At 40.1% G+C, this 25,473-nt stretch overlaps 1 protein-coding gene across 4 annotated transcripts; it reads left to right on the top strand.

The window, feature by feature from the left end:
* The first annotated feature begins 110 nt into the window (after positions 1-110).
* On the top strand, positions 111-24,690 carry NDUFAF6 (NADH:ubiquinone oxidoreductase complex assembly factor 6). 4 transcript variants are annotated; one of them, XM_032858666.1, is made up of 9 exons: positions 111-316; positions 6,441-6,540; positions 8,300-8,422; positions 11,817-11,873; positions 16,189-16,291; positions 17,336-17,469; positions 18,113-18,214; positions 21,829-21,885; positions 24,542-24,690. In XM_032858666.1, exons 1-9 carry the CDS (start codon positions 120-122, stop codon positions 24,668-24,670), a joined length of 1,002 nt encoding a protein of 333 aa, XP_032714557.1. In that variant the 5' UTR covers positions 111-119; the 3' UTR covers positions 24,671-24,690. The 4 variants fall into 4 exon arrangements, with proteins under 4 accessions (XP_032714557.1, XP_032714558.1, XP_032714559.1 ...); XM_032858668.1 differs by having other exon boundaries at positions 204-316; positions 6,441-6,544; XM_032858667.1 differs by lacking the exon at positions 11,817-11,873.
* Positions 24,691-25,473: the final 783 nt, after the last annotated feature.

Genomic DNA, 25,473 nt, shown 5'->3' with positions numbered 1-25,473 from the left:
CACAGCGACACCTGGCTCCGCTCCGAGCTGCGTCCCCGGGCCTCCCGGCCGCCGCTGAGAGGCGGGCTCGTGGACCTGCGGGGGCGTGGCGGGGTCGAAGGGCGCGCGGCGTCGGTGTCATGGCGGCCTCCGTGCTGCGCTCCGCCTGCGGCCCGCTGCGGCTCGGCGTTGCCTGCCTGTGCCGCCGCCGACTGCCCCGGAGCCTGTGGGCGCGAGCCCGGCGGCTCCCGGGGCTCGTGGGGTCCGCGCGGAGCGTGGCCGCGGCCAGCGGAGCGGGCGTCTTGGGCTCCGACCGCTACTGCATGGAGCTGCTGCGGTGAGCGAGCCCGGCTTGCCCCGGGGGGCGGTCGGGGGGCTGCCCGAGGGGGCCCGGGCGGGCGCGGCGGGACTCGGGGCTGGCCCGGGCGAGCGGACCGCATTGCCTTCCTGCGCTCGGGTTGGCGGGGAGTGAGGCCACGGGAACTTTCACGGCGGTCACAGAATTGTGGCAAAACTCCTTCGTCTGTCACCTTGACTGAAACTTAATTTTTACCTAAACGTACTGCATGCACACCTTCTTAAAAATTTGACAGACGACTTTTAGCTAAGTGAGCTCTTACGTGTCAGGCACTATGCAAAGTACAAGTAATTTACTTATCTTCGTTACAAATTATTGACGCAAAAATGTAGACCTTACCATTGAGGGTTTTGAGGATTAAAGCATTTAGAACAATGCCCGGCACAAAGCAAGGGCCCAGTGAGTACAATATAGGCCATTATTATCATATGTAATGGATGAGGATACGAAGGTTTCGAGAGATTAGGGGATTTGCCTGAGATTCAGTAGAATAGTCTCATCAAGTCAGGGCCTGGTGACAGTTTTGTTCACCCTGATAACACCTGAAAGGCTTGGCACATGGCAGCTGCTGTTAATCATGTGTGGAGTCGAGTTAGGTGAATCAGGTCACCAGGTGACCCAGGGGATCTGGGCAGGCTCCTGCCTTGGAATTGGGCATGACTGCAAAGACCAATGGCTTAGAACCTGCTGCCCTCCTGCTGCCTTTAATTTAAAACAGTGGTGAAATGCTCAATGTACCTGGTTTTAACTTCTGAGAAGTGCTAGAATAACTAAACTACCTTGGATTTGACTAGGCTAATAAATCCAGTGTTTTTGAATTTCATTTTAGCAAAAGGTTGCATAACACAACAGAATTCCCATGCATTTCAGAATTTTGTTTTTAATCACTTTTAAAAATAACGTTCCTGTCCCACTCTATTTATTACTTATAACTGAAACAAGATAACAGTTGTGGAAATCAGAGCAATAAGAACTTGTAAAAGCCAAAACTGCCAAAAAGTTGTATTCATTTTTATATATTTTAAAGTTAATCATTTTTTCATGATAAAAAGACACAAGTTGCCAAAATGTTTACCACCCATATCCACTTTTCCAGTCCAATTTTTGACACTTGTAGTATCCTAACTTCCCTATCCGGAGGTGAATACTCACTCTTCCTAACTTCTTTTTTCTTTTTAAGATTTTATTTTCTTTGAGAGAGAGAGAGAGTGAACGAGAGAAAGAGCATGAGGGGGTGAGGCGCAGAGGGAGAGGGAGAAGCAGACTCCCTGCTGAGCAGGGAGCCTGATGTGGGGCTTGGTCCCAGGACTCCAGAATCATGACCCGAGCCGAAGGCAGACACTTAAACGACTGAGCCACCCAGGCACCTTCACTCTTCCTAATTTCTTATGTATTATTACGTATAAGTAATAGTACAATCACTATATTACATATAATATATATCACCACATATATGTAGTAATATATTAGATATATATTACTACATATATACTAGTATATATACACTGTGTATATATATATACACACAATATATATGTAGAAATAGATATACTACATACATGTAGTCATATATTACACATACATTACATATATATTACTACATACATGTAGTATATCTATTTCTACATATATAGTGTGTGTGTATATATATATATACACACACTGTGTATATACACTAGTGTGTGTTTATATATATGTATATATAATGATCATACTCTTCTTCCAGTAATAGTCTATGGTTATCACATGACAGTTTTCTCAAATATGTAGTTACAAATGGGCAGATACTTAATCTGTCCATACAGGTATTTGAGTGGGATGGACACCTTTGACTCTAGTGATTAAAAAGCTTGGATTTTTTTACAGGTAGACCTTGTCTGAGGTTTTTTTTTTTTTTCAATTTTTATTTTTTTTAAAGATTTTATTTATTTATTTGACAGAAATCACAGGTAGACAGAGAGGCAGGCAGAGAGAGAGGGGGAAGCAGGCTTCCTGCTGAGCAGAGAGCCCAACGCGGGGCTCGATCCCAGGACCCCGAGATCATGACCCGAGCTGAAGGCAGAGGGTTTAACCCACTGAGCCACCCAGGCGCCCCTCGTCTGAGTTTATTAATCCTAGGTCCATCATTTGAGAAAGTTACTCACATTAAGATTCAGCTATTTCCTCATTTGTAAATTTCTACTACTTTATAGCTTGGTTATGAGGGTTAAATGCAATGATGTATATAAAAATGCTGGCACATAACATGCACAGTAGTAGTTTTTAAATAAAAACAAAAACTTGAAAGAACGATTACAATTTCTAGCTTCTGACTGACCATTAATCTTTCCAGGATTTGACCTCTCAAATGATCTGGGCAGGGTTGTTATGGGCATGTATGTTATGTAAGGCCTCCAAATACTGAAAAAGATACCAGGCCAGAAGTTCAGGTTAGCCAGCCAGAGCTCTGCTAGGAGGCTAGGCTCTTGGGAATATCTCAAACCTAATTTACATAGGTTTCTTGGGGGTATCATTTTGAGGAACCCCAAGGCTGCCTTAGGCCTTGGGATTCGTGCTATAAGGAGGTAAGGAGGTGTTAGTGGTGATATCTGAAAGTGTACTGTTCATTCTCCTACAGCCTCACTGGGGAACCACCTTTTTGTGACTTGATGGCACAGGTCTATGGAACTAGAACTAGTACAACCGTCCTAACACCAGATATGCTTATCTTTCATATGTCTGCCTCTCTCTACCAGACCTGAAGTCTATACCTATCTTCAGCGTCTAGCACTGTGCTGTCGCATAGTGGGCACTGGATAAATGTTACAATGAATGAATGAAAATGAAAGGTTCTTGGCCCCGTTGCTGTATAAAACCATCATAGTATGGAATTTCTCACTATCTGGAATAGTTCTCCAATAACTGGACCTTGTTTGGCTACTTAAGATACCCTTGTCTGCCAATAATCAGTATTTATAACAGTGATCCTGAGTGATGAAGAAATTATTAAATATTCAGTGTACCTTACTCAGTATAAAGAAGTTGGTAATATTGTTTAGAAAAATTTCCAACCCCCCCCCCCCAAAAAAAAAGAGAAAGAAAAAAAAAAAAGAAACCTTACAGGGAAATCCTTTTCTGTGTAGAATATCTTATTTCCCAAAGGTTGTTACCATACTAGTATGTCTTCATTTTTTCATTTCGCTATAAGAAACCTGAAGAACTTCACATATTATTTTTAGGAGATATGAAACAGGTCAGTTATCAAGCCTCACTTTGCAAATTAAGAAATAGATATGGCAGGTATCATTTCTGTCAACTACTTGAATGGAAATTAAGATTGTGGTCTTGATTCCAAGTCACTATTTTCTCACTGTTTCATATTAACATCCTAGTGTTTTAAACAATTTTGAAGTTCAGAGACTTTTTATATTAAAATTAAATTTTAAAATATATCTGTATGTATGTAAAAGTATAAATTATAGAGCTGTTTTGCCCACACTGTCAATTTTGCAGCTGTAGCCACTTATGGTGAAATTTTTTTAGTAGAGCTATTTTGTGATAGCACCGTTACTTGTCATTATTGCTTCCTTTTGTCTATGTGGAAGTTGGAGGAAATTGTGAAGGGTGTGGCTAGAAGAGGTTTAACTTCTCTGTTAGGCACACAACAAAATGTGAACCAGTTGAGGAGCCCCTGGGTGACTCAGTCAGTTGAGTGTACAACTCCTGATTTCAGCTCAGGTGGTGACCTCAGGGTGGTGAAATCAAGTCCCCTATTGGGCTCTGCACTGAACGTGGCGCCTCTCTTTCCCTCTCTTTCCCTCTGCCCCTCCCTCCTGCTCACATGCTTTTTCTCTGTCTCAAAAAAGAAAATTAAATTGAAAAAAAAGTGAACCATTGAAATGTGGGAGTAGTCTGAATTTCAGTAACTAAACTCCATAGAAGGAGGTTGGACCCCCTTTATTTAGATTACTGTTTTATAGGAAATAATGGTATAATAAAGTTCCAATATATTATAGTGAAGTAGCCTTGTTGATAGGCAGTCATCCTATGATGTATATAATAAGGATATTATTAATTTTTTTAAGATTTTATTTATTTATTTGTCAGAGAGAGAGCAAGCACAGGCAGGCAGAGTGGCAGGCAGAGGCAGAGGGAGAAGCAGGCTCCCCGCCGAGCAAGGAGCCCGATGTGGGACTCGATCCCAGGACGCTGGGATCATGACCTGAGCCGAAGGCAGCCGCCCAACCAACTAAGCCACCCAGGCGTCCCAATAAGGATATTATTTTAAACTTTATATCTTGAAGTAATTTCAAATTGATATAGAAATTACAGAGATAGTACACAGAGTTCCAATATACTCTTCATCCAAATTCCCTCATTGTTAACATTCTGATCCATTTGAGAAAAAGATGTAGACATGATGCCCCATTACCTCCCCTTAATATGTTGGTGTGTATTTTTTTTTAAGATTTATTTATTTATTTATTTATTTTAGAGTGAGCAAGCTAGAGAGAGAGAGAGCATGTGTGTGAGTGGGAGAGAGGCAGCGGGAGAGGGAGAGAGAGATTCTCAAGCAGTCTTCCTACCAGGTGCAGAGCCTGACAAGGGTCCTCTTTCATGTAACTATAGTACAACCATCAAAATCAGGACGTTAAAATCAATCCAGTATTACCACTGGATCCACAGACTCCATTCAAATTTTACTGGTTTTTCAATTATGACTTTCATACATCCAGGATCATATGCTACATTTAGTTGTCAAATCTCTTCAGTCTTCTCCAGCCTTGAACAATTTCTCAGTCTTTCCTTATCTTTCATGACCTTGACAGTTTTTGAAGAGAACAGGCCAGTTACTATGTAGAATTTTTCTCACTTGGGTTTATTTAATGTTTACTTGTGATTTATACATTTTTGGCAGGAATATCACAGAGGTGACGCTGTGTTTTTCTCAGTCACGTTTCAGGAAGTACATAATGTTGAGTATCCTATTTCTGTGGTGCAAACCTTTTATTACTTGGTTGAAAAGATATCTTTTGGGTTTCTCCCCTGTAAATTTAGTTCATAAGAATGTTAATTAGTATTTTTTGTATTTTTGTGTATTTTGTGAAGAGATACTTCACACAGGATATATCAACATTCTGTTTCTGTCAAACTTTCACCCATTTAACATTTTAAGACATTTATTGATGATTTTTGACTGAATTGTTACTTTGATAGTTATCAAATGCTTATTTAAAAAATTTTCAGCATGTCTTCTAGATATATCAGAATTATCAAATAGTACAATTTGGCATTGTACTATTGTCAAGTTTTTCCTTCTCTTCCTAGTCATCCATTCTTTTATATTGGTATGGGCTTATGGCATTCTGTTACATTCTGTTACTCTCATTGTTTTTGTTTTTATTTTTTGTTTTTGATGCTCAGATTGTCCCAGGCTTTGTCAGTGAGAATGTCAGGGTCTTTGTCATTTTGAAAAGTCCCTCCGCTCTGAATATTTAATTACTTTCTGTCCAAGAAGATATTTCTGGCTTATCTTGTATTTTCCCTGCCCCCACCATGGACTTTGTCCCTCCTCCAATGAGCCCTAGTTTCTTCTAGTGAAGAATGATATTTAGAAACCAAAGATCTAGGTGTTAGGTGTGTTCTCTGATACTGGGCATGTGGGGAGTATCATTGCTCCTAGGTTCTGTCAGCAGATGCTGCTGGGAAACCTAAGTGTACACCCAGGCACACAAACCCACATGCTCCATATTTCTGTTTTTATGTCCTATCTGTGTATTAAAAACTGTGAGTTCATACCAATATTTGCTGGTATTACTTTCTTGATTTCTACCTCAGTAGGTCATTTGAATTCTTATTAAAAGTGATTCTGAAACAATAAAAATTATAAATACTATGTAAATCCTAATAAATTAATGGAGATTATTTCTTTTTAACTGATCTGGGATTGGGGGCAATTACTTTTTTTGTAATTTTAAAGAAACAAGTATAAAATATAAGAAATTTCAGGCCTAGTTTGAATTGAAACCTCTTTTTTTTTCCCAGTTACTTCTAGTCAGCATTTTTTGTGTGTACAATTTAGAAAGTGAAAAGTGACTTGTCTTTTTTTGCCTGTTTGTTATAGGAAACGAGATTATGAAGGCTATTTATGCTCCCTGCTACTCCCTGCACAATCCAGAAGCTCTGCTTTTGCACTGAGGGCCTTCAATGTGGAACTGGCTCAGGCTGGTATTAAAATACCTTAAAAAATATTTGCAAAAATGGTGATATAATGTGTTTAATGCTGAACCATAAAGAAATACAGTTATAACTTATATGTTAGATGTGCATAAGGTCTCTGCTGGTGATTTCTTTGTCCCACTATTTAGGCTTACCAATTCAATTCCAAACATAAACTAGCTAACACACTTAATGTTTGTCATGGTATCAGGGTTGTAGGATTGAGCCCCTGGGTAGGGCGCCTCGCAGCGTGGAGCTGCTTAAGATTTTCTCTCTCCTTCCCCCTCTGCCCCTTCCCCACTTGCATGCGTGCGCTCTCAAGAAAAAAGAGAGAGAGAGAGAGAAATTACTTAGTGAGTGAATGAATGAGTTTATTTAAATGTACATATAATAAAATTCTCTTTTTGTGGTATACAGTTCTATAGGTTTTCAGACATGCATAGAGTCATGCATTCACCACCATCATGAAAAAAGAACAGTCAACCCCCCAAAATTCCCTCATGTGCCCCTTTGTAGTCAACTGCTCCCCTCTAGCATAGTCTTTTGCATACCCTTCTCGTTTTATTATAAGAGCTCTGAGCATGCAGAGCATGAGATAAACTACACTTTTTAAAGCCACAATTTCTCTCTTTGTAAATGGGTATGTTTGTGCGGGTTTGTGGTGAGGACTGTGATCACATAATCTCTGGGACAGCATTTAGCCAAAGGCTGGCACTCCTGGACATTTGATACGTGTTACTTCCTTCCCTGCTTTAATGTAGAAAGCCCCTGGTTCTGCTTCCTAGGTTTATTGCCAGACTTGGAAATAATTTTATCCTCACTAATCCAATGAAGATTGTTTTTCTTCTCTTCCACTTATTTTAAAACACTTTTCTATTATGGAAAGTTTTGAACATATGTAGAATTAGACAGAATAGTATAATAAACTCCCATAAACCCATCACCCAGCTCCACCAGTTACTAATTTATGGCCAATCTTGATTTTTCATCTCTATCTGCACCTATCCCCTCCTCACCTCTGTTATTTTGAAATAAGTCTCAGATAAATTTTTTCATCTATAAATATTACAGTACGTATCTCCAGATGATAACTCATTAAAAAGTAACTATAACACCATTGTCATACATTAAAAATTTAAGAATTCCTTAATATCATTAAACATCCAGTATTCAGATTTTTCCCAGTTGTTTCTTTCTCTTCAAATCAGGATTCAGATAAACTCCACATACAGCAACTGGTTCCTCTATCAAATTTCTTTTAATCTTAATGTTCCCCACCGGAATATGTTTTTTTCTTGCAATTTCTTTCTTTCTTTCTTTTTTTTTTTTTTTAATTTTATTTATTTGACAGACAGAGATCACAAGTAGGCACAGAGGCAGCAGAGAGAGAGGAGGAAGCAGGTTCCCCATTGAGCAGAGAGCCCGATGTGGGGCTCGATCCCAGGACCCTGGGATCATGACCTGAGCCGAAGGCAGAGGCTTTAACCCACTGAGCCACCCAGGCGCCCCTGCAATTTATTTCTAGGAGAATATTTCCTATTTTGGAATGCAAACCTTGAAAATAATTGGAAGTAATTTGCAGGTTTTACTTAGGAAACTCTTAATGACAACAATTTAATTTATATATAGTTTCAAGGAAAAATTAAAACAAATGTATAGAATTAAACTTAGTTTTTGGCTGAATTCTGTGATTATGCAGTCACAGATACTGATTTTGAGACTGTGAAGAGTGCATTTATTAAGATATTTGAACGCTGTTTATAGGTTAAGGACTCTGTCTCTGAGAAAACAATTGGATTGATGAGAATGGAGTTTTGGAAAAAAACAGTGGACGACATATACTGTGACAACCCACCCCAGCAGCCTGTGGCCCTCGAGCTATGGAAGGTAAAAAACAAAAACAAAATGCTACTTTTAATTTTTAAGTGTTATTTGAGCATACTTTTTTTTTTTTTTTTTTTTGAGCATACCTTTTGATGCATACAATTCGGCTAGTGGTGATAGGGAATCTATCCTGAAAATAATCTTAGGCTCATGTAATGTTCAGAGTTCTGCTAGCTTTGACAGAGGAAGTTAAAATCATCTGCTAATAATTTGCACAGATCTTCAGTGAGTTAAAGGAGAAAAGAGGAATCTGGTCTCTTTGTGTTATCGATTATATATTTATTTTCCACATATTCGCTGTAGAAATTAAACCCCACAGATTTTGAAGCAGTGGCAGGTTAATAGTTGTCTGCCCAGGAGCTCCTTTTTCTAGTGCTCCAGTCCATACTGTGGGTTGTCGAAAAACACACACTGATCTTTGGTGAAGGGAGACTTGCCCTCACCATTGTCTCGACCCAAATATAAAACTGCCTTGTTGAGTCTGATAGAGTTGCATATTCACTGATGAATTTGAAGTATTAGAGAATGGAAACCTATGGGCTAGAGAATTCTTTGGATAGTTAGAAGTATCTAGCGAATAGTTTCACATGGATTCTTCATTCATGAGCAGCCCTGTAGAGTCTGGAAATATGCTACACCATGACTGAAGGAAGGGAATTAGGTGTCTTTTGTTACTGATCTGTGTCCCTACTGTAGTGTCATGAGTGGGGAAAGATAGGTTCTGTGACGGAACCACTGAACAGACCTGACAGGGGTGCACCTCTTCTCAGGTCTGCGCACCAACAGAGGCAGGCCCCGTTCCTGGGCCCCCGATTGACTTCACAGAGCCCCATTAAGGATGGAAAGCCAGGCCCCCCCAACCGGGGACTGAGAAGAAAGAGTGGATGGGAAGCTGTGAGTATTAGATTAGTTGTTTACCTCTGTTCATCTCACTTTAAGAACCTCAACCTTGGTGCCTCCGTTTAAAGAAAAGTTTCTCGAAAGCCCAGAAAAACAATGATTTTACACGCAAACATCACTGCAGTGGGGGTTCCTGCTAAGACTTGCATCGAAGGTCCTGGCCTTTGCCTGGAATTAGCGTGGAAGACCAGAGCTTCCCTCAACACAAATTGATCTTGTTCTTGGCCTCTCTTAAAAAAAAAACAGAAGACGTATCTGAATTGTAGAATGTTTACACGCATACCAATTTGTCCAGTTTTAACAGCTGCTTAATTTTGGATGATTGCTGTTGGCCAGCTTTCTGATATGATCAGTGTTGAGGTTAATGTGAATATTTGAAAGAAGCAGGGAGTGTGCAGAGCAGTTGTCCCCATTCATGTCCTCTCCCCCTCCCCATCTTGCTGGAGCATATGCTTATTGGACTACTGTCCAGTAAAACTTTCCATTGGTTCTTTGGGGAGGGTCAGGTTCTTTTGGAAGATGGGATAGGAAAGAGTGACAGTGTGTTGTTCAGAGAGCACTTTTCTGCCACAGTGATTCATTGGTGCTTTAAGGGTACAAAATAGTTGCATAGCTGTAATTCCATACGTGTTTCATATGGACTCTTTCATTTCTCTGTATTAATGTTAGTTGCAGTTTGAATTTATAGCCAAAGTTTTTATTCTATTTGGCTTCTGTTTCCAAAATTGTTGATACTTTATTCAGCAGATTTTCTGCTTCATATTAAATACCTGTTTTTTACCTTGCTCTCTGATTTCCTCCAGAATTAGACAGAAGAATTATATTTTGTGGTCAAGGAACTGCAGCCAGTATGGGTTTAGCCTTGAGTAAACAGGAATCTGACTTTCAGAGGTTAAATATTTCTTGAGTACTTTATGTACCAGGAATGGTGCTTGATGGTGGTTGCAAAGATCAGACATGCCTCACTCCACTTAGACACGTAAAAACAAAGCAGTATTAGGTTTCCGTAATGTTTTTGGTTTATGGGTGTTTGGCCATAATACTGCAAAGGTGACATATTCTTCTCAGGGTGTCATGTCTGGAGGCACACTTTGTCCGTCTGTCCTTTATTGGCATTGTTAATTTTCATCACATGGTCAAGGTGTTGCCTGTTTTTCCCAATCTATAATTATAATTCCTCTTACAGAGTAACTGACTTTCAGACGATGCATGTATCCTGCTCCTCCTCAGTTTCTTCCTAAACTTAGCATTCGTGGATGGTTCTTGTCTGATTCAGTCTTGTGACAATTGCAGAATGATAATTTCCAGACTCTAGCACGCCGTCAACATTACTGGTTGGCACTTCACATTCTACCATAAGAAAGAGCCCTCAACCTCCTGTGTTTGTTTATTCATTTGTTTATTAATTATTGCTACAAACTCATTAATTATTTTTTCCATAGTTTATAATTCATTACTATATTTAATTATTTTGGTGTTCAAGCTGGCCCAGATTTGGACAGTAGGACCCCTTTTAGACTGGCTCCTGTGTCCTTTTGATGTGTACCCCATACTTTGGGGGACACTTTCTATTTCCAGCACAGTAAAATATTCTAGGATCACCTTGAATCTCCCCTGCCCCAACTCTGGAATCACACATTTCTCCAAGAGCCTCGTTTCCTTTGGGAGGGTTGGGCCTGGAGACCATGATCTAAGCACTAGATGTGCTTTTTCCTACTGAGTGTCTTTGTTTGCTAAGATAACACTGTGCCCTGTGGATTATTTTCTTTAGACCTTTAGTTATACTTTCCATATTTGGAGAAGTGGTTATTTTCACTAAGTAGGGATTTTCATCCTATGGAAAAAAGTTTACATGAGATAAAGAAGCATAGAAGTCAAGACGCATCATGTAACAGAAGCTCATATTTAATTCATGTTTTGTTTTTGTTTTGAAAGTGCAATTGTTAAATTACTAATAGCATAAGAAAAAAAGTCTAGTGGAAATGTTCTGGATGTATCATCTGTTCTTGGAAATGTTTTGAAATGTTTTCTAGGGACAGTTTCTTTTCCCCTGATATTTCTTTTATATGGCTGTTTATCTGGTGATGAGTTATTACAAATGTTTCCTTACCTAGTTTTGTACTTGGTATGTTTATTTATTTATTTATTTTAATAAACATATGATGTATTTTTATCCCCAGGGGTACAGGTCTGTGAATCGCCAGGTTTACACATTTCACAGCACTCCCCATAGCACATACCCTCCCCAATGTCCATAACCCCACCCCCTACTCCCAACCCTCCTCCCCCCAGCAACCCTCAGTTTGTTTTGTGAGATTAAGAGTCACTTATGGTTTGTCTCCCTCCCGATCCCATCTTGTTTCATTTATTCTTCTCCTACCCCCTTAACCCCCCCATGTTGCATCTCCACTTCCTAATTGGTATGTTTATTTTATTCAGGTCTGCTGAAGTCATTTCTAGTACTTTCTAAAAATTTACAGCACTGTTGTTTTTTTAGGCTGTCAAAAGACATAATCTGACCAAAAGATGGCTTATGAAAATCATTGATGAAAGAGTAAGTTGAAATTGCTCAAGTCTTAAGTGTTTTCTTCCTTTTTAATCTGTAAACTAATTCCTCAGGGAGGAAATGTTTCAATATGTGTGTTATATTTTGGAGGAAGGCAACTTTTAGAGGACTGTGCCCTTCTGTCCGTTCTCCCTCACTGCCTGCCACCCACCTCGGCCCCCTGCCTCCATGTCTTGAGTCAGACAGGCAGACAGAAACACCAGGCAGAGGCGTATGTGTGCCTCTGTTTTGTGGTTTTTAATTTTTTTTTAAATGGAAATGTTCAGACTTATACAAAAGTAGAGAGAAGAATATAATATACTTTCATGTATTTGTAACCCAGCTTTAGCTAGGAACACATGTCCACTCTTGTTTCATCTATATTCTACCAACTCCTCTCATTAAACTCTAGGGATTATTGTAAAGTCAATCCCAGATAGCATATTAGTTAATCTGCAAATATATGTGTATCTTGAAAAGATTAAAAAAATGCTTTCTGGGGCGCCTGGGTGGCTCAGTGGGTTAAGCCTCTGCCTTGGGCTCAGGTCATGATCTCAGGGTCCTGGGATCGAGCCCTGCATCGGGCTCTTTGCTCAGCAGGGAGCTTGCTTCCTCCTCCCCCTCTGCCTGCCTCTCTGCCTACCTGTGATCTCTCTCTCTCTGTCAAATAAATAAATAAAATCTTTTAAAAAAAGTGCTTTCAGGAAATGTACCCACAATAAATGATCATACCTTAAAAAATGACAGATAGTTCCTTAATACCATCCAGACTTAAGTAGTCATGCACATACCTTTATGTACACCCAGTATTTGGATCTCTGTCCAGATAGTAGAGGGAATAAGGAAAGTCTGATGGTTCCACAGAATGGAGTACTACACTGGATTCTAAGAACTGAGTTCTAGGTCCAATGAAGCATGCAAATTGCTCTCTGTCCTGGGCTAACTTATGTAATCTTTCTGACACATTGTTGGCTCAGTGTCCTCATCAGCCTGATATTTATCACATACTGTTGACATGAAAATATGTTTAGTTTATTTGGATACAACCCCTTAATATCCATAGGCTATAGTAATTATAACGTAAGCCAAAATGGGAGATAATTATTCAGCATTTAAAAAAAAAATTGCTCAGCTGGCCTACAGCATTAATTGGCACTAAAAAGATCTGTTTTTCCCGTGTTTTCTGTTTTGTTTGTTTTTTTAAGATTTATTTATCTTAGAGAGCACATGCACAAGTGCATTTGAGGGGGGAACGCAGAGGAAAAGCAAGAGAATCTCAAGTAGATTCCCCACTGAGTGTGGAGTGTGTGTGTTTGGGGGGGTGGGGCTAAGAGACCCTAAGATCATGAGATTATGACCTGAGCCAAAACAGAGTCAGAGGCCTAACCGACTAAGCCACCCAAGCCCCAAAGGTGTTTTCTGTTTTTATGAGGTAAAGACAGAGAATTCAAGACAGAGATAACTTTTTGGTTTAATGGAAAATGACATTTGGCATTTGTAGGGAGGGATGGTTAAAAGACTGGAATCAGTCTCCCACATTGATCTTTAGATTCAATGCAGCCCCTATAAAGATTCCAGCTGCCTTTTGGCAGAAATTGACTAGCTCATCCTGAAATCCACATGGAAATGCAAGAGACCCAGAATCACTAAAACAACCTTGAAAAAGAAGAAAGTTAGCTCCAAAGTTAATAATCAGATTCTGGGGTAATGGCGTGACATAGACATATAGATCAATGGCATAGAATTGAGAGCCCATAAATAAACCCATATATTTATAGTTAATTGATTTTTTTTCACAGGGGTGTGAAGACAGTCCAATGGGGAAAGAATAACCATTGCAATAAATAATGCCAGGACAACTGGATATCCACATGTAAAAGAATGAGTTTGGATGTCTATTTAACACCATGTACAGAAACTAACTCCAAATAGTTCAAACGCCTACATGCAAGAGTTGAAACTAAAACACTTAGGAAAAAACATTGGCATAAATCTTTGGGACTTCAGGTTAGGCAGTGATTTCTTCGATACGATACTAGAAGCCTAAGCAATAAAAGAAAAAAAAAAAACCCAGGTCATTTGACTTTAACAAAATTAAAAATTTCAAGAAAGTGAAAAGGCAGCCCATGGAATGGGAGAAGGTATTTGCAAGTTACATATTTGATAAGGAACAAGTATCTAGGGTATGTGAAGAACTCTTATAACTCAACAATAAAAAGACCAATAACCCAGTTTAAACTTGGGCAAAGGATCTGAGTAAACATTTCTGCGAGGAAGATCTACAAATGACTAATAAGCAGCTAAAAGATGTCAGCATCTTTTCATTAGGGAAATGCAAATCAAAACCAGAATAAATGATGCCTTTACACTCATTAGGATGCTGTAATAAAAGAGATGAACAGTAACGAGTGTTGGTGAGGATGTAGAGAAATTAGAGACCTTCATGCATTGCTCATGGGAATGGGAAATGGTGCAGCCGCTTTGGAAGAACAGTTTGGCGGTTCTTCAGAAAGTTAGACATAGAGTTACCATTGACCCAGCAGTTCACTCCTGTATTTATACTCAAGAGAAATGAAAACGTGTGTGCGTACAAAACTTGCACGTGAATGTTCATAGCATTATTCCTAACAGTCCAAAAGTGGGAAAAAGCCTGTCAATGAATGAATAAAAACATAATGTTTTTATCCATACAATGGAATATTCTTAATAATTTCTTTAGTTAAAAAGAATCAGGTACTGATACATGGCTCCAACACAGATGAACCTTAAATCTACTAACTGAAAGAAGCCAGATACAAAAAACTATGTATCACATCCCGGCAATTTTTTTAAGGATTTTATTTATTTGTTTGAGAGGGAGAGACAGTGTGTGTACAAGCAGGACGGACAGGCAGAGGGAGAAGCAGACTCCCCACAGAGTGGGGAGCCTCGTGCGGGGCTCCGTCCCAGAAACCTGAGATCATGACATGAGCCGAAGGAGACGCTTAACCAACTGAGCCACCCAGGCGCCCCATGTATCATTGCATTTTTATTAAATGTCCAGAACAAACAAATCCATGGAGACAGAAAGTAAATGAGTGGTTTGCTGGGGGATGAGGGAAGGGGGAAATGGGAAGTAACTGCTTAGTGGATACAGGGTTTCTTTTTGAGGTAGGGAAAACATTCTGGGATTAGATCTCTGTGATAGTTGCACAACTTTGTGAAGGTACTAAAACCACTGAATTGTACATTTGAAAAGGGTATATTTTATGGTATGTGAATTAAGTCTCAACTTTTAAAAAATGTAAAAGATTGGACTAGACATAAGTTTTTCCCCCTGGGATAATTGCTGGTGCCATTTTCTTCTGAAACAAACAAACAAACAAACAAACAACAAAAAACAGGAGGGGAGGGTGTATTTCCTTAGCAATAGAGTATTTGTAAATATAATATTATAAAAGCAGCAGCCAGATGTTCTTGCTCTGAGATTTACATTTTTCTGTTTCTGGAATATAGTGTGATCAGGTAACATAATCATCCCTGTTACTTTATTGAACATGGTTTCTTTGTGGTGGGATCTGGTTATGATCTCCTTTCCTTTTCTAGGCATCTTTTTTATTAATAATACAGACTTGGCAGTTAAAATGTATGCGTTTGAATCCTAACCCCACCATTTACTAGCTATGTGACCTTGGGCATATTGCATAATATATTTGTGACTCAGTTTCTTTATCTGCAACATGGAAAAAGCATTAATCCCCTATCTTTTGGGAGGAGGTTTTTAGGTTTAAGAAGATAATGTCTAAAGTGCTTAATGAGAACTCAGTTAAGTTTGTTTCTCAGTATTCCTTGGGCTTTCAAAGTAATTAAAAATTAAGCTAACCACATGGCTATGGTGATTGGTGCATTGACATTATTCCCAAGGTATTATTTTGGGGGGTGATTTGTAAGTATTGAATGTGTAGGACTTTAATATTTTAATTTTATTTTAATCTTATTGTTTACTAAATAATATACAATTTTTAAAGTTCTTTTTTAGTTCTTTAAGGCAAAAAAAGGTACCTTTTCTTTATAAAATATTGACAATTTGGGGCCACCTGAGTGACTCAGTTGGTTAAGTGTCTGCCTTCAGCTCAGGTCATGATCCCGAGGTCCTGGGATTGAGCCCACATCGGGCTGCCTGCTCAGCAGAGAGCATGCTTCTCCCTCTCCTTCTGCCTGCCACTCTGCCTACTTATACTCTCTCTCTCTCTCAAATAAATAAGTAAAATCTTAATATAATTTTTTTTCTAAAAAAATACATTAACAATTCATCAAACTTTATTTCCATTTTGCTTGACTATAGGAAAAAAATTTGGATGACCAAGCATATCGTAATATCCAGGAATTGGAAAATTACGCTGAAAACACACAGAGCGCTCTTCTTTACTTAACACTAGAAATATTGGGTGAGTCTTTTTTCTATTTTTATATTCTCTTTTTCAAAGAAAATACCCTTCAGACTTGACTTTTTCATAATTTGACAGTCTGGTCAGTGTAACACTGAAGTTTTTCTTTGTACCACCGGTAAATGAACAGTTTTTTCTTTTTTTCTTTTATTCCCCGAAGAGGGGGAATATGTAGCTTTCTTTGGAGTACAGACTAATCAAAATACTCAAGCTCTCATAAAAGTACTTTAGCTACCTCATGGGAATGCTGTAATTAATACTCTGGTAATTGCAGATGATTTTTCTTTTTTAAGTGTCCCCTGCAATTTGAAAGGCCTGGGGCCTGACTCTTCCTTCCCTGTGGATAATACTTCCCCACGTTTAAAAAAAAAAAAAAAAAAAAAAAGAGTAGAAAATATAAAACTGCATTTCTCAAAGTTTTTATGAGATATTTTTTCTTTCCTCTTAAAAATAAATAGAATGAATTTAGATACTTCTCATCTGACTTTAAGTTGGTGAAGTCTTCTTGTAATGAGGAAATTATTTCAACCAAAGAAATAGCCTCTCTTTTGAAGAATGTCGTATATCTTTCTGTCACCCTAAAGGAATAACACAAGTCCCTATTGAGATTCCCAGGCCTCTTCGGCCTGTACACCCAGGGACATGTTTGCCAACACAATGAAAGGAGGGAGCAAAGAGCAGAATGTTTGTCAAGTGTATACTTAAAATGAGGTCATATGGAAATGGCATTGAAAAGAAGAAATGGAAGACTTGAAATGTTTTTCCAAGAAAGCTGATTAAAATTCCAAATGTGTTCTCTGTGTGCTATAGTCCAACGAAGACTCTTTTATTTAAAAGTTGAGATTCGGAAACCTGTTCAGTGGTAAACAGTCAGCTTGTTCTCATGCCCAGTTTTGCTCAAATAAGTACTGTTTTTCAGATATAAAACATAGGATCAACACCTGCTTTTCCATGTGTAGGTGGTTTCTCCAAGCTGCTTCTATTGAGTTGTTGTGCATTTAAGGAGTAAAGAGCAACCCTGTTGCTTAATTTCTGAATTCGTAGGTGTAAAGGACCTTCATGCAGACCATGCCGCGAGTCACATTGGAAAAGCCCAGGGCATTGTGACTTGCTTGAGAGCAACGCCCTATCATGGAAGCAGAAGAAGGGTGTTCCTTCCCATGGATATTTGTATGCTGGTAAGACCGTTACTTGCTTCCTCTCATGATTTACCTTGGGAACTTGGGGAGGGCTATGGCCTCTTGGTTCTTTGCTTCATCTATTCAAGTAACCGCTTTGAAACGAATGCTGATTGCTTTTTGGCTCTGGTTAGCAAGTCAGAATTTTATCAGTCAGGCAGTTTGGTCCATGATGGATCCATGTGTTTGTTTTCTTGCTTGTAAATTTTGTTCTACCTGCAACGGTGGTGAACTAACATCTTGTTGCATATTCTTCTAGGAGTGTGTGTGTGTATGTGTGTCTGTATACACACACGTGCATATACATACATTTTCAAAACAGAATAGGCATTATACTGAACACACTCTCTACCACCTGTTTTTCTTTTTCTTTTCTTTTTTTTTTTTAAGATTTTTATTTATTTATTTGACAGAGATCACAACTAGGCAGAGAGGCAGGCAGAGAAAGAGAGGAGGAAGCAGGCTTCCCGTGGAACAGAGAGCCCGATGTGGGGCTCGATCCCAGGACCCTGAGATCATGACCTGAGCCGAAGGCAGAGGCTTTAACCCACTGAGCCACCCAGGCGCCCCACCACCTGTTTTTCTTGAACTAAGTTAAAGTCTGCCTTTAGATTCCTAATGTGATATGTACTTTCCCACCCAGCATGGTGTTTCCCAAGAGGATTTTCTACGGAAGAACCAAGATAAAAATGTGAGAGATGTGATATATGACATTGCCAGTCAGGCACACTTGCACCTGAAGCATGTAAGTAGCCTCTCGGCCAAACCAGGTAAGAGATGACCATGTCTAGATATGGCCGTTCTTACGGACTGGTTGTTGTCCCCAGCCTTTATTCTGTTTCTCGCTGAAATCCCAGTAGATTTATCTCAGGGCCTGTTGTGAACTCGCTCTTGCTTTTTACGGTCCCCCTTTCTCCCTCTCAGTGGCTGAACCCATCCTTCCTTGCTGAGCTCCTGTCTGCTTTGTGCGTCTGCCAGCTCTCGTTCTCAGGGGGCAGGGTGTGTCTCTGCCTTGCCAGGGCTGATGGCTCCTTTCCCGGGAGCTCATGTCCTCAGCATCCACAGCTGGCGTGATAATTCACCCCCTTTCTGGGCAGCCTGTGGACCCTTCCATGGCTCATTTTCCTCTCCCAGTAAAACTTTTGTGAGTAAGTGGTTTACATCCATGGTTCCCTCAACGCCAGCATCACTGTGGCACTGTTCACCGTGCCATCATTCACTTTCCTCCTAGTAGTAAGCCCTACTAAATAATCCTATTGCCACATTTAATGGGCACTGAAAATTCTCATTCATTTTAACTCTTCCTGCTTTTGGCACCACACAACATTTTTTTCTCCTTGAAACTTTCTGCTATCTTTTCCCCTTGGTTCTCTGACTTGGCTCCTAAACTGGTTCCTGATTTCTCCTGCATACCACTTTTGGTGTTTCCTAAAGGTTCATTCTTCATGTTTTCTCACACTGTGATTTGTCTTTTGTTGACTCCCCTGCCCCTCCTTTTTTTTTTTTTTTAAGATTTTATCCTTAAGTTATCTCTGCACCCAATGTGGGGATTGAATTCACAACCCCGAGATCGAGACTCTCACGTTCCACTGACCGAGCCAGCCAGCAGCCCCCTGCCTTCTTGAAACTATGTCCTTCATTCCAGTAATGCTATTCCTTCCTGATTCTCCTGAAACTATTCCTTTATTTTAGTGGCTCCTGAAAACTTGGTTGAAATTTCTATTTCTTTGATTCTCATGATGTTATTTCTTCCTGGTCCTTCCTGTGAACCACCTCCCACCTCTGCTTTTTTTTTTTTTTTTTTTTTTTTTTTTTTGAGCTTCAGTAGATCCTAAACACTTGTCATTTACCCGCAAATCTCAGGGCCTTTGTTCTTGTTGTTTATCTGCCTGGAAGATGCTCTTCACCCTTCAACTCCTTCACCCCCCAACCCCATAGTCAGTATTAAATATGACCTTATCAGAAAGATCTTTCCTGGCCACCATATCTAAAATAACATCCTCCCATTCCATCACCCTCAGTCCCTTTACCTGGCTTAGCACTTTTCACTGCCTGACATACTAAAAGTTTCTTTAATGCCTTCCCACCTCACAGAATGTAAGTGACTTTGTTTGGTTCTAATCTTATTGCTTCATCTGAAGTGCCTGGTACATTATAGGCACTCAGTAAATATTTGTGAAATAGTAAATAGGTAGCCAGATTGTAAGCTTTCTGAAGGCAAATAGTACATCTTAATTTTTTTTAAAAAAATTTCCTGAAGCACAATTATCTGCCATGACAGAGATATAAATAAAATACATGGAACTTTAGATGAGAAATTACTTAAAATTAGCAGAGTTTTAGGTAAGATCTGAGAACACAACAGAATCATAAAAGCAGGAAAGCCCTGTGTTGGAACCTGAATAGTTCCAGTTGATGGACACTTAAGGCACCTGAAAGATAACAGATTCCCAGGCCGCACACCCTGGAGATACAGTAAATCTGGGATGAGGCCAGGAATTAAAATTTCCAAATGATTTTAAACAGCCATGTTTGAAAACTACTAGTTTGCAGGTTATGTGAACTAGGACCCTGGAAAACAGGTTTGGAAGGTAGGCTGAAGAAAGAGCATGGAGTTTGGGAGGCTTTTGATAGGCACTGGAGGATGGGAGATGGGAGTGCAGACTCTGGAATGGGGACTTTCAGTCCTAGCCCTGCAATTTACTAATCACATGATCTTAACCCCTGTGCCTCAGTTTCCTCCTCTGGGAAAGAAGGTCGTATTAGTACCTAACTCAAAGGGCTGTGATTTGGATAAATGGGGTTAGCATGTATAAAGACTTTATAACTGTGCCTGGCATATCATAAGTGACATGTTTCCTCATTGTCACCATCAAGTAGAGCAGGGACAGTAGTGCTGGACATGAGAGAACCTGGCCAGCAGTGTTTGAAACGAATCTGGGAAGTGGGAGATCAGTTAGGAGGCTTATTGAGGACAGAGAGAAAGAGGATCTGACTTAGAGATGGTAGATGTGTATACCGATTTATACACACACAACAGAGGTGGAATCAACTAGACTCAATGACAGACTGGGTTGTGGCAGGATCGGGGAGAGGGAAGGCTGCAGAATTCAAGTTTAGGTAGTGATGATGCCATTCAGAGACTACCGTGAAAGCAGTGGCTTGCCGGTGCTGATTAGTAGCCTCTGGACCACCTGTTGGTCATCACTGAATTTAAGGGGATTCAAGAATATTCAGGGAGAGGGGATATTAAAGACTGCTGGATTGTGACTTTGAAGGAAGGCCAGAGCTAGAAATAGAGATTTGGGAGTCATCCATATAGAAAGCCTATGGTTAAAGCTCTAAGTGTGGATGGTATTGTCCAAGGACAATGTACATCTAGACATGAGGACCAGGGGCAGACCCCGAGGCCCACCTCTGCCTCTCAGGTTGAAGGAGTAAGGACCATTTATTTGGAAGGAGAAGGAATTAGTGACCAAAGAAGTAGGTGCACTAAGAATCAATCTCTTGGAAACTGAGGGAGGAGAAAATTCTAAGAAAGGGGAGTATTAAAATTTTGCATGCCGTAGAGAGGTTGAAAAGATGGGTATGGTGGTTTAAGTAAATTGTGAATGATCTTGAAAAGAGCCATTTTAATAGACAGGTGAGGGTAAAACCAGAATGCGGGGGAAAGATGTCAGGGAGTAGAGGCGATGTCTGACAATATAAACGAAGACCTGTAGACAGGAGTGGGCTTGGTGAGCGCAGGATCATGGGCTCCACGTGAGTGGGTCACGGCTTCGTAGTCAGGGGTCCTGGTGAGCCAGGTGGGATAGGTGAGGTCAGAGCCAAGTGTGGAGGCCTCGGAACTCCAAAATGAAGACATAAGACTTGGTGTATCAGGGAGTTAAGATAAACGTAAAAATAAAACAGTGACTAAGGAAGTTCATTTGGCAAACTGTATGAACTGATGAGAGGTTGAGAATGCAGGCAGGCAGATCACTTAGGAGGCTCTTAAATTCCTGTAACCGGGAGATGCCCACGATCTAAGCTAGGGCCGTGCCGGGTCTCCTGAATGCGAGACCACCCCTCACTAGAGAGCTAGGGGGCCAAAGTGGTAAGATGTTATAAGGCAGCTGGAAAAGGCCAAAGCCAATCCTCAAGGAAGAATGGGATTCTTATTAAAGTACTTTTTCCCAAATCCTTTAGGCTTAAGAAATTAATTTCAATTGGCAAGAGAGCTATTTTCTTGCCTTTCAAAGAGGCCATAGCCATGTTGTTAAACTTCTAGTGTTGCTTTGTGATCACTTTCAGAGGCAGAGTGTTTATTTCCAGAAATATCTACATTTGAAACCAGTTTCCTTTTGTCCTCCTTTGTAGGCTAGGTCCTTCCACAAAAGTGTTCCTGTGAAAGCATTTCCTGCTTTTCTTCAGACGGTAAGTAGATTCACAGAGAAGGCTGTTTAATTAGTGAAACAGATGTGTATGATCTCTTTTTCTATTTTGTAAGGTTCCCAGTGCAGTTCTTTAGCATGGGATTTTTGTTTTGCTTCCCTCCCTTCTGGTGGGTTTTGTTCATTACATTCTGCTTTTGGTGACAGCCATGACTGTGATTCTGGGGCATGTGAGGGGAGTCACCAGACTGCATAGGTCTATAAGGTGTGTGTGTTTGTGTACACCATTACCCAGACTTTCCTTTGGGTCAAATCCTAGTTTGTGAATGTCCAGTGGAGCTCTGATTTTGAGGTCAGATTTCATCTGTATTTTTTTTTTTTCAAGATTTATTTAATTGTCAGAGAGAGAGGGAGAGAGCATGAACAGGGGGAACAGCAGGCAGAGGGAGAAGCAGGTTCCCCACTGATCAAGGAGCCTGACGTGGGACTCAATCCCAGGACCCTGTAATCATGACCTGAGCCGAAGGCAGATGATTAACCAACTGAGCCACCCAGGTGTCCCTCATCTGTATTTTAATGGAATTTTCTTCTAATTATAAAAACTACATTCTCTGAACAGAGATTTGGACAATATTTAAAAAAAAAAAATGAGAAGAAGAGAACACTCCCCTGTAATGCTGAGACCCGGACATAACCGCTGCTTATTCTGTTCTTTGCTTTTTTTAAATGAATTTTTGTGTATAGTTGAAATCACACTTTATATGACATTGTCCTACTTATCAAGCATCTAGCCACACTGTTAAAAATATTTATAAATACACGGGCGCCTGGGTGGCTCAGTGGGTTAAAGCCTCTGCCTTCGGCTCAGGTCATGATCTCAGGGTCCTGGGATCGAGCCCCCGAGTCGGGCTCTCTGCTCAGCGGGGAGCCTGCTTCCCTTCCTCTCTCTGGCTGCCTCTCTGCCTACCTGTGATCTCTGTCTGTCCAATAAATAAATAAAACCTTTGAAAAAAAATTTATAAATATACTATTTAATGGCTATATAATATTCTATCATGTGCTGGTACCTCAAGTTCATTAACTGTTCCTTATAATTAGATATTATAAACTATTCAAATGAACGTAGAATTCTTAGAGATGGAAGGTTGATCACAAAATATTAACTATTGGTCACTTAACGTTACAGAACATTATGAATAACTTGAGCTCTTTTTTCCAAAAAAAAAGAGAAAACATGTGAAAGTACACTAAAATATCTTCAAAGTTTTTTCTTTCATTCTCTTCAAAAAATTTTAATATTTGACACCTACAAATGAATGTGGTTTATCCACGTATGTGTGCACATTACGAAGCATAACGCCACAGACACGCATGAGCTCACTACTCAATCCAGGAGCGAGAAGGTCACCATCAAACCACAGTTGTGTTCTTTCCCCCATCTCATCCCCCTGCCTCTGCCTGCCTCCTCCAGACAGCTCTCTGAATTTTGAGTTTATTATTCTGTGGCTTTTATTCCGAAAGGGCTCTTCCCCGTTTTATATATTCCTAACCAACATGTTGTTTAGTTTTTTGGTTTTGAGCTTTATAAAAATGGGTCATACCTGTTTCTGTCTAGGTCACACATTTCACTGTGTGAATAGTGCCTTTTTTTTTTTTTTTTTTTTGTCAAAGACCTGGATTGCAGGTTTTTTGCTACTACGACACAGAGCAGCTGTGCACATGTCTCCTGTTGTACATATCTATAAGTTTAGGGTTTAAAACATAGATGCTCAATTTGTACGTAGACCTGTCTGTCTGTGTGTCGGAAAAGAGTCTGGGAGAAAATACAATCCCTTTTGTCGTCTTCTGGCTCATCTGTATTTTCTCGCGAATCCCCAGCGGCGCTTCTGTGGGATCACCCAGCTTGTCCTGCAGACACTAGGGGGAGCTGTGCACATGGACTGAGAAGGCAGGAGTTGTCTCAGGATTGTGCAGTGCAAAACTAAGTGGCTTCTCCGTTCAATCAAGTTATTGCAATAAACTTAAAATGTACAGATTAATAAAAACTGAAAACCATAAAATAAATAGGATGGCCCATTGCTGCTGTTTTCCATCCTGCTCCCCCACCCCCACGAAAGCTTAATGTTTTGTGTAATGGGGGAAGCATGGGGTGACATTTATAGGGAACCTGTGGTGGTTCTCCCAGGTTGCAGATTGTTTTCTAACAAGAACATAGAGACCCATTAAACTTTTCCACAAAATAATTTTTTTAACAAACAACTTAAGCTTGTCCTCATGGCACAATGCATTTGTGCAGGCAGGGAGGGGGCGGTGGTGGTGGCATTCAGTGTCCTTGATTAAAACACACTTTCTGTTTTCTACAGAACCTAGTAATAACACCTGACAAACAATAGTTTCTGTAATATTTTACATATTTTGTGTAAAACATAAATTATAATAAATTTACATTCTGTAAGTTATGACCAGAATTGAGTTGTTATTTCTAGTATTAGCTCTTTGGTCCTGTTTTACTGGTCTAATAGAAACTTCTTAGATGTCTTTATTTTCTCTCTCCCTTTCAAAATTCTCATTTAAATTCTTAGTACATGGAAGACCATCTCAGGGAAACTAAAATAACCGTAATACTTAGACCTTTTCTTTAATTTCTTTAAAAACCTTAATCATTCTGTGACCTCATGACTATTACTCTCGTTTTCCAGGTTGCCCTGGAGGACTACTTAAAGAAAATTCAGCAGGTGGATTTTGACATATTCCACCCATCTTTACAGCAGAAGAATACGTTACTTCCATTATCATTGTATATTCAGTCATGGAGAAACAGATATTAAAATAATTTTATGGCACTGTTCTTTAGTTTTACAGAAGTATACTGGTTAGGGTCCTTGTTTGCAAACAACAGGAGCTGTTTACTTGACGAGAAAGCGGATTTTTAGGTTGGGTGTACGTAGCTCACAGACGATGAGACGTTGCTGGGGGGCGAGGGCACCTTGATGCTGCTCAGATCCTGCCAGGGGCACCACCTCTGTCCCCAGCAGCCCAGACCCATTGTGATGCGCGCGCTCTCTGTCAAGTCGGAGTCCCAGAGGGCCTGTGGTTTTAGCTGCACTGAGCCTGCAGGCTGCCCTTCAGCCACCAGGGGGCAGGAAGCAGGCCCTCCTCCTCCCTTCCTCCCCCTTGGAGGCCATGGTCTGCCTGTGGAACAGCCACACTCAGTGGGCCAGTCCAGCTAGGAAATACCTTTCCTTCGGGGTCACGGAGAGTGAAGTGAATATTGAGGAATGTCAGTCACAATGTTAATGGCTTCATATCCCAAACATTTCATCTTTAAAACTGCAAATTTACCCATGATGAGAAAATAACTTCCTTAAGGTAAGCTAGATGGCTGTCCAGAGCTAGAACCTTAATTTGACTTTAGGTCTGGCTGACTTGAAAGCTTTTTTTTTTTGTTAACCCTGCTGCTTTACTGTCTGTCCTTCGGCATTATCAGGATCGTGACCAAAACGGTATTAACAAAATCTGTACTAATGTAAAGTATATTACCGAAATTGTATTGAGCATTCACAAAGGGGATACTATGCGGTGCCTGGGCGGTTCATTCGGTTAAGTATCTACCTTCGGCTCAGGTAGTGAT

This window comes from Lontra canadensis, unplaced genomic scaffold (assembly GCF_010015895.1).
Source record: "Lontra canadensis isolate GAN:19392208 unplaced genomic scaffold, GSC_riverotter_1.0 scaffold15, whole genome shotgun sequence".
NCBI lineage: Eukaryota > Metazoa > Chordata > Mammalia > Carnivora > Mustelidae > Lontra > Lontra canadensis.
This window is presented reverse-complemented; position numbering and strand designations above follow the sequence as displayed.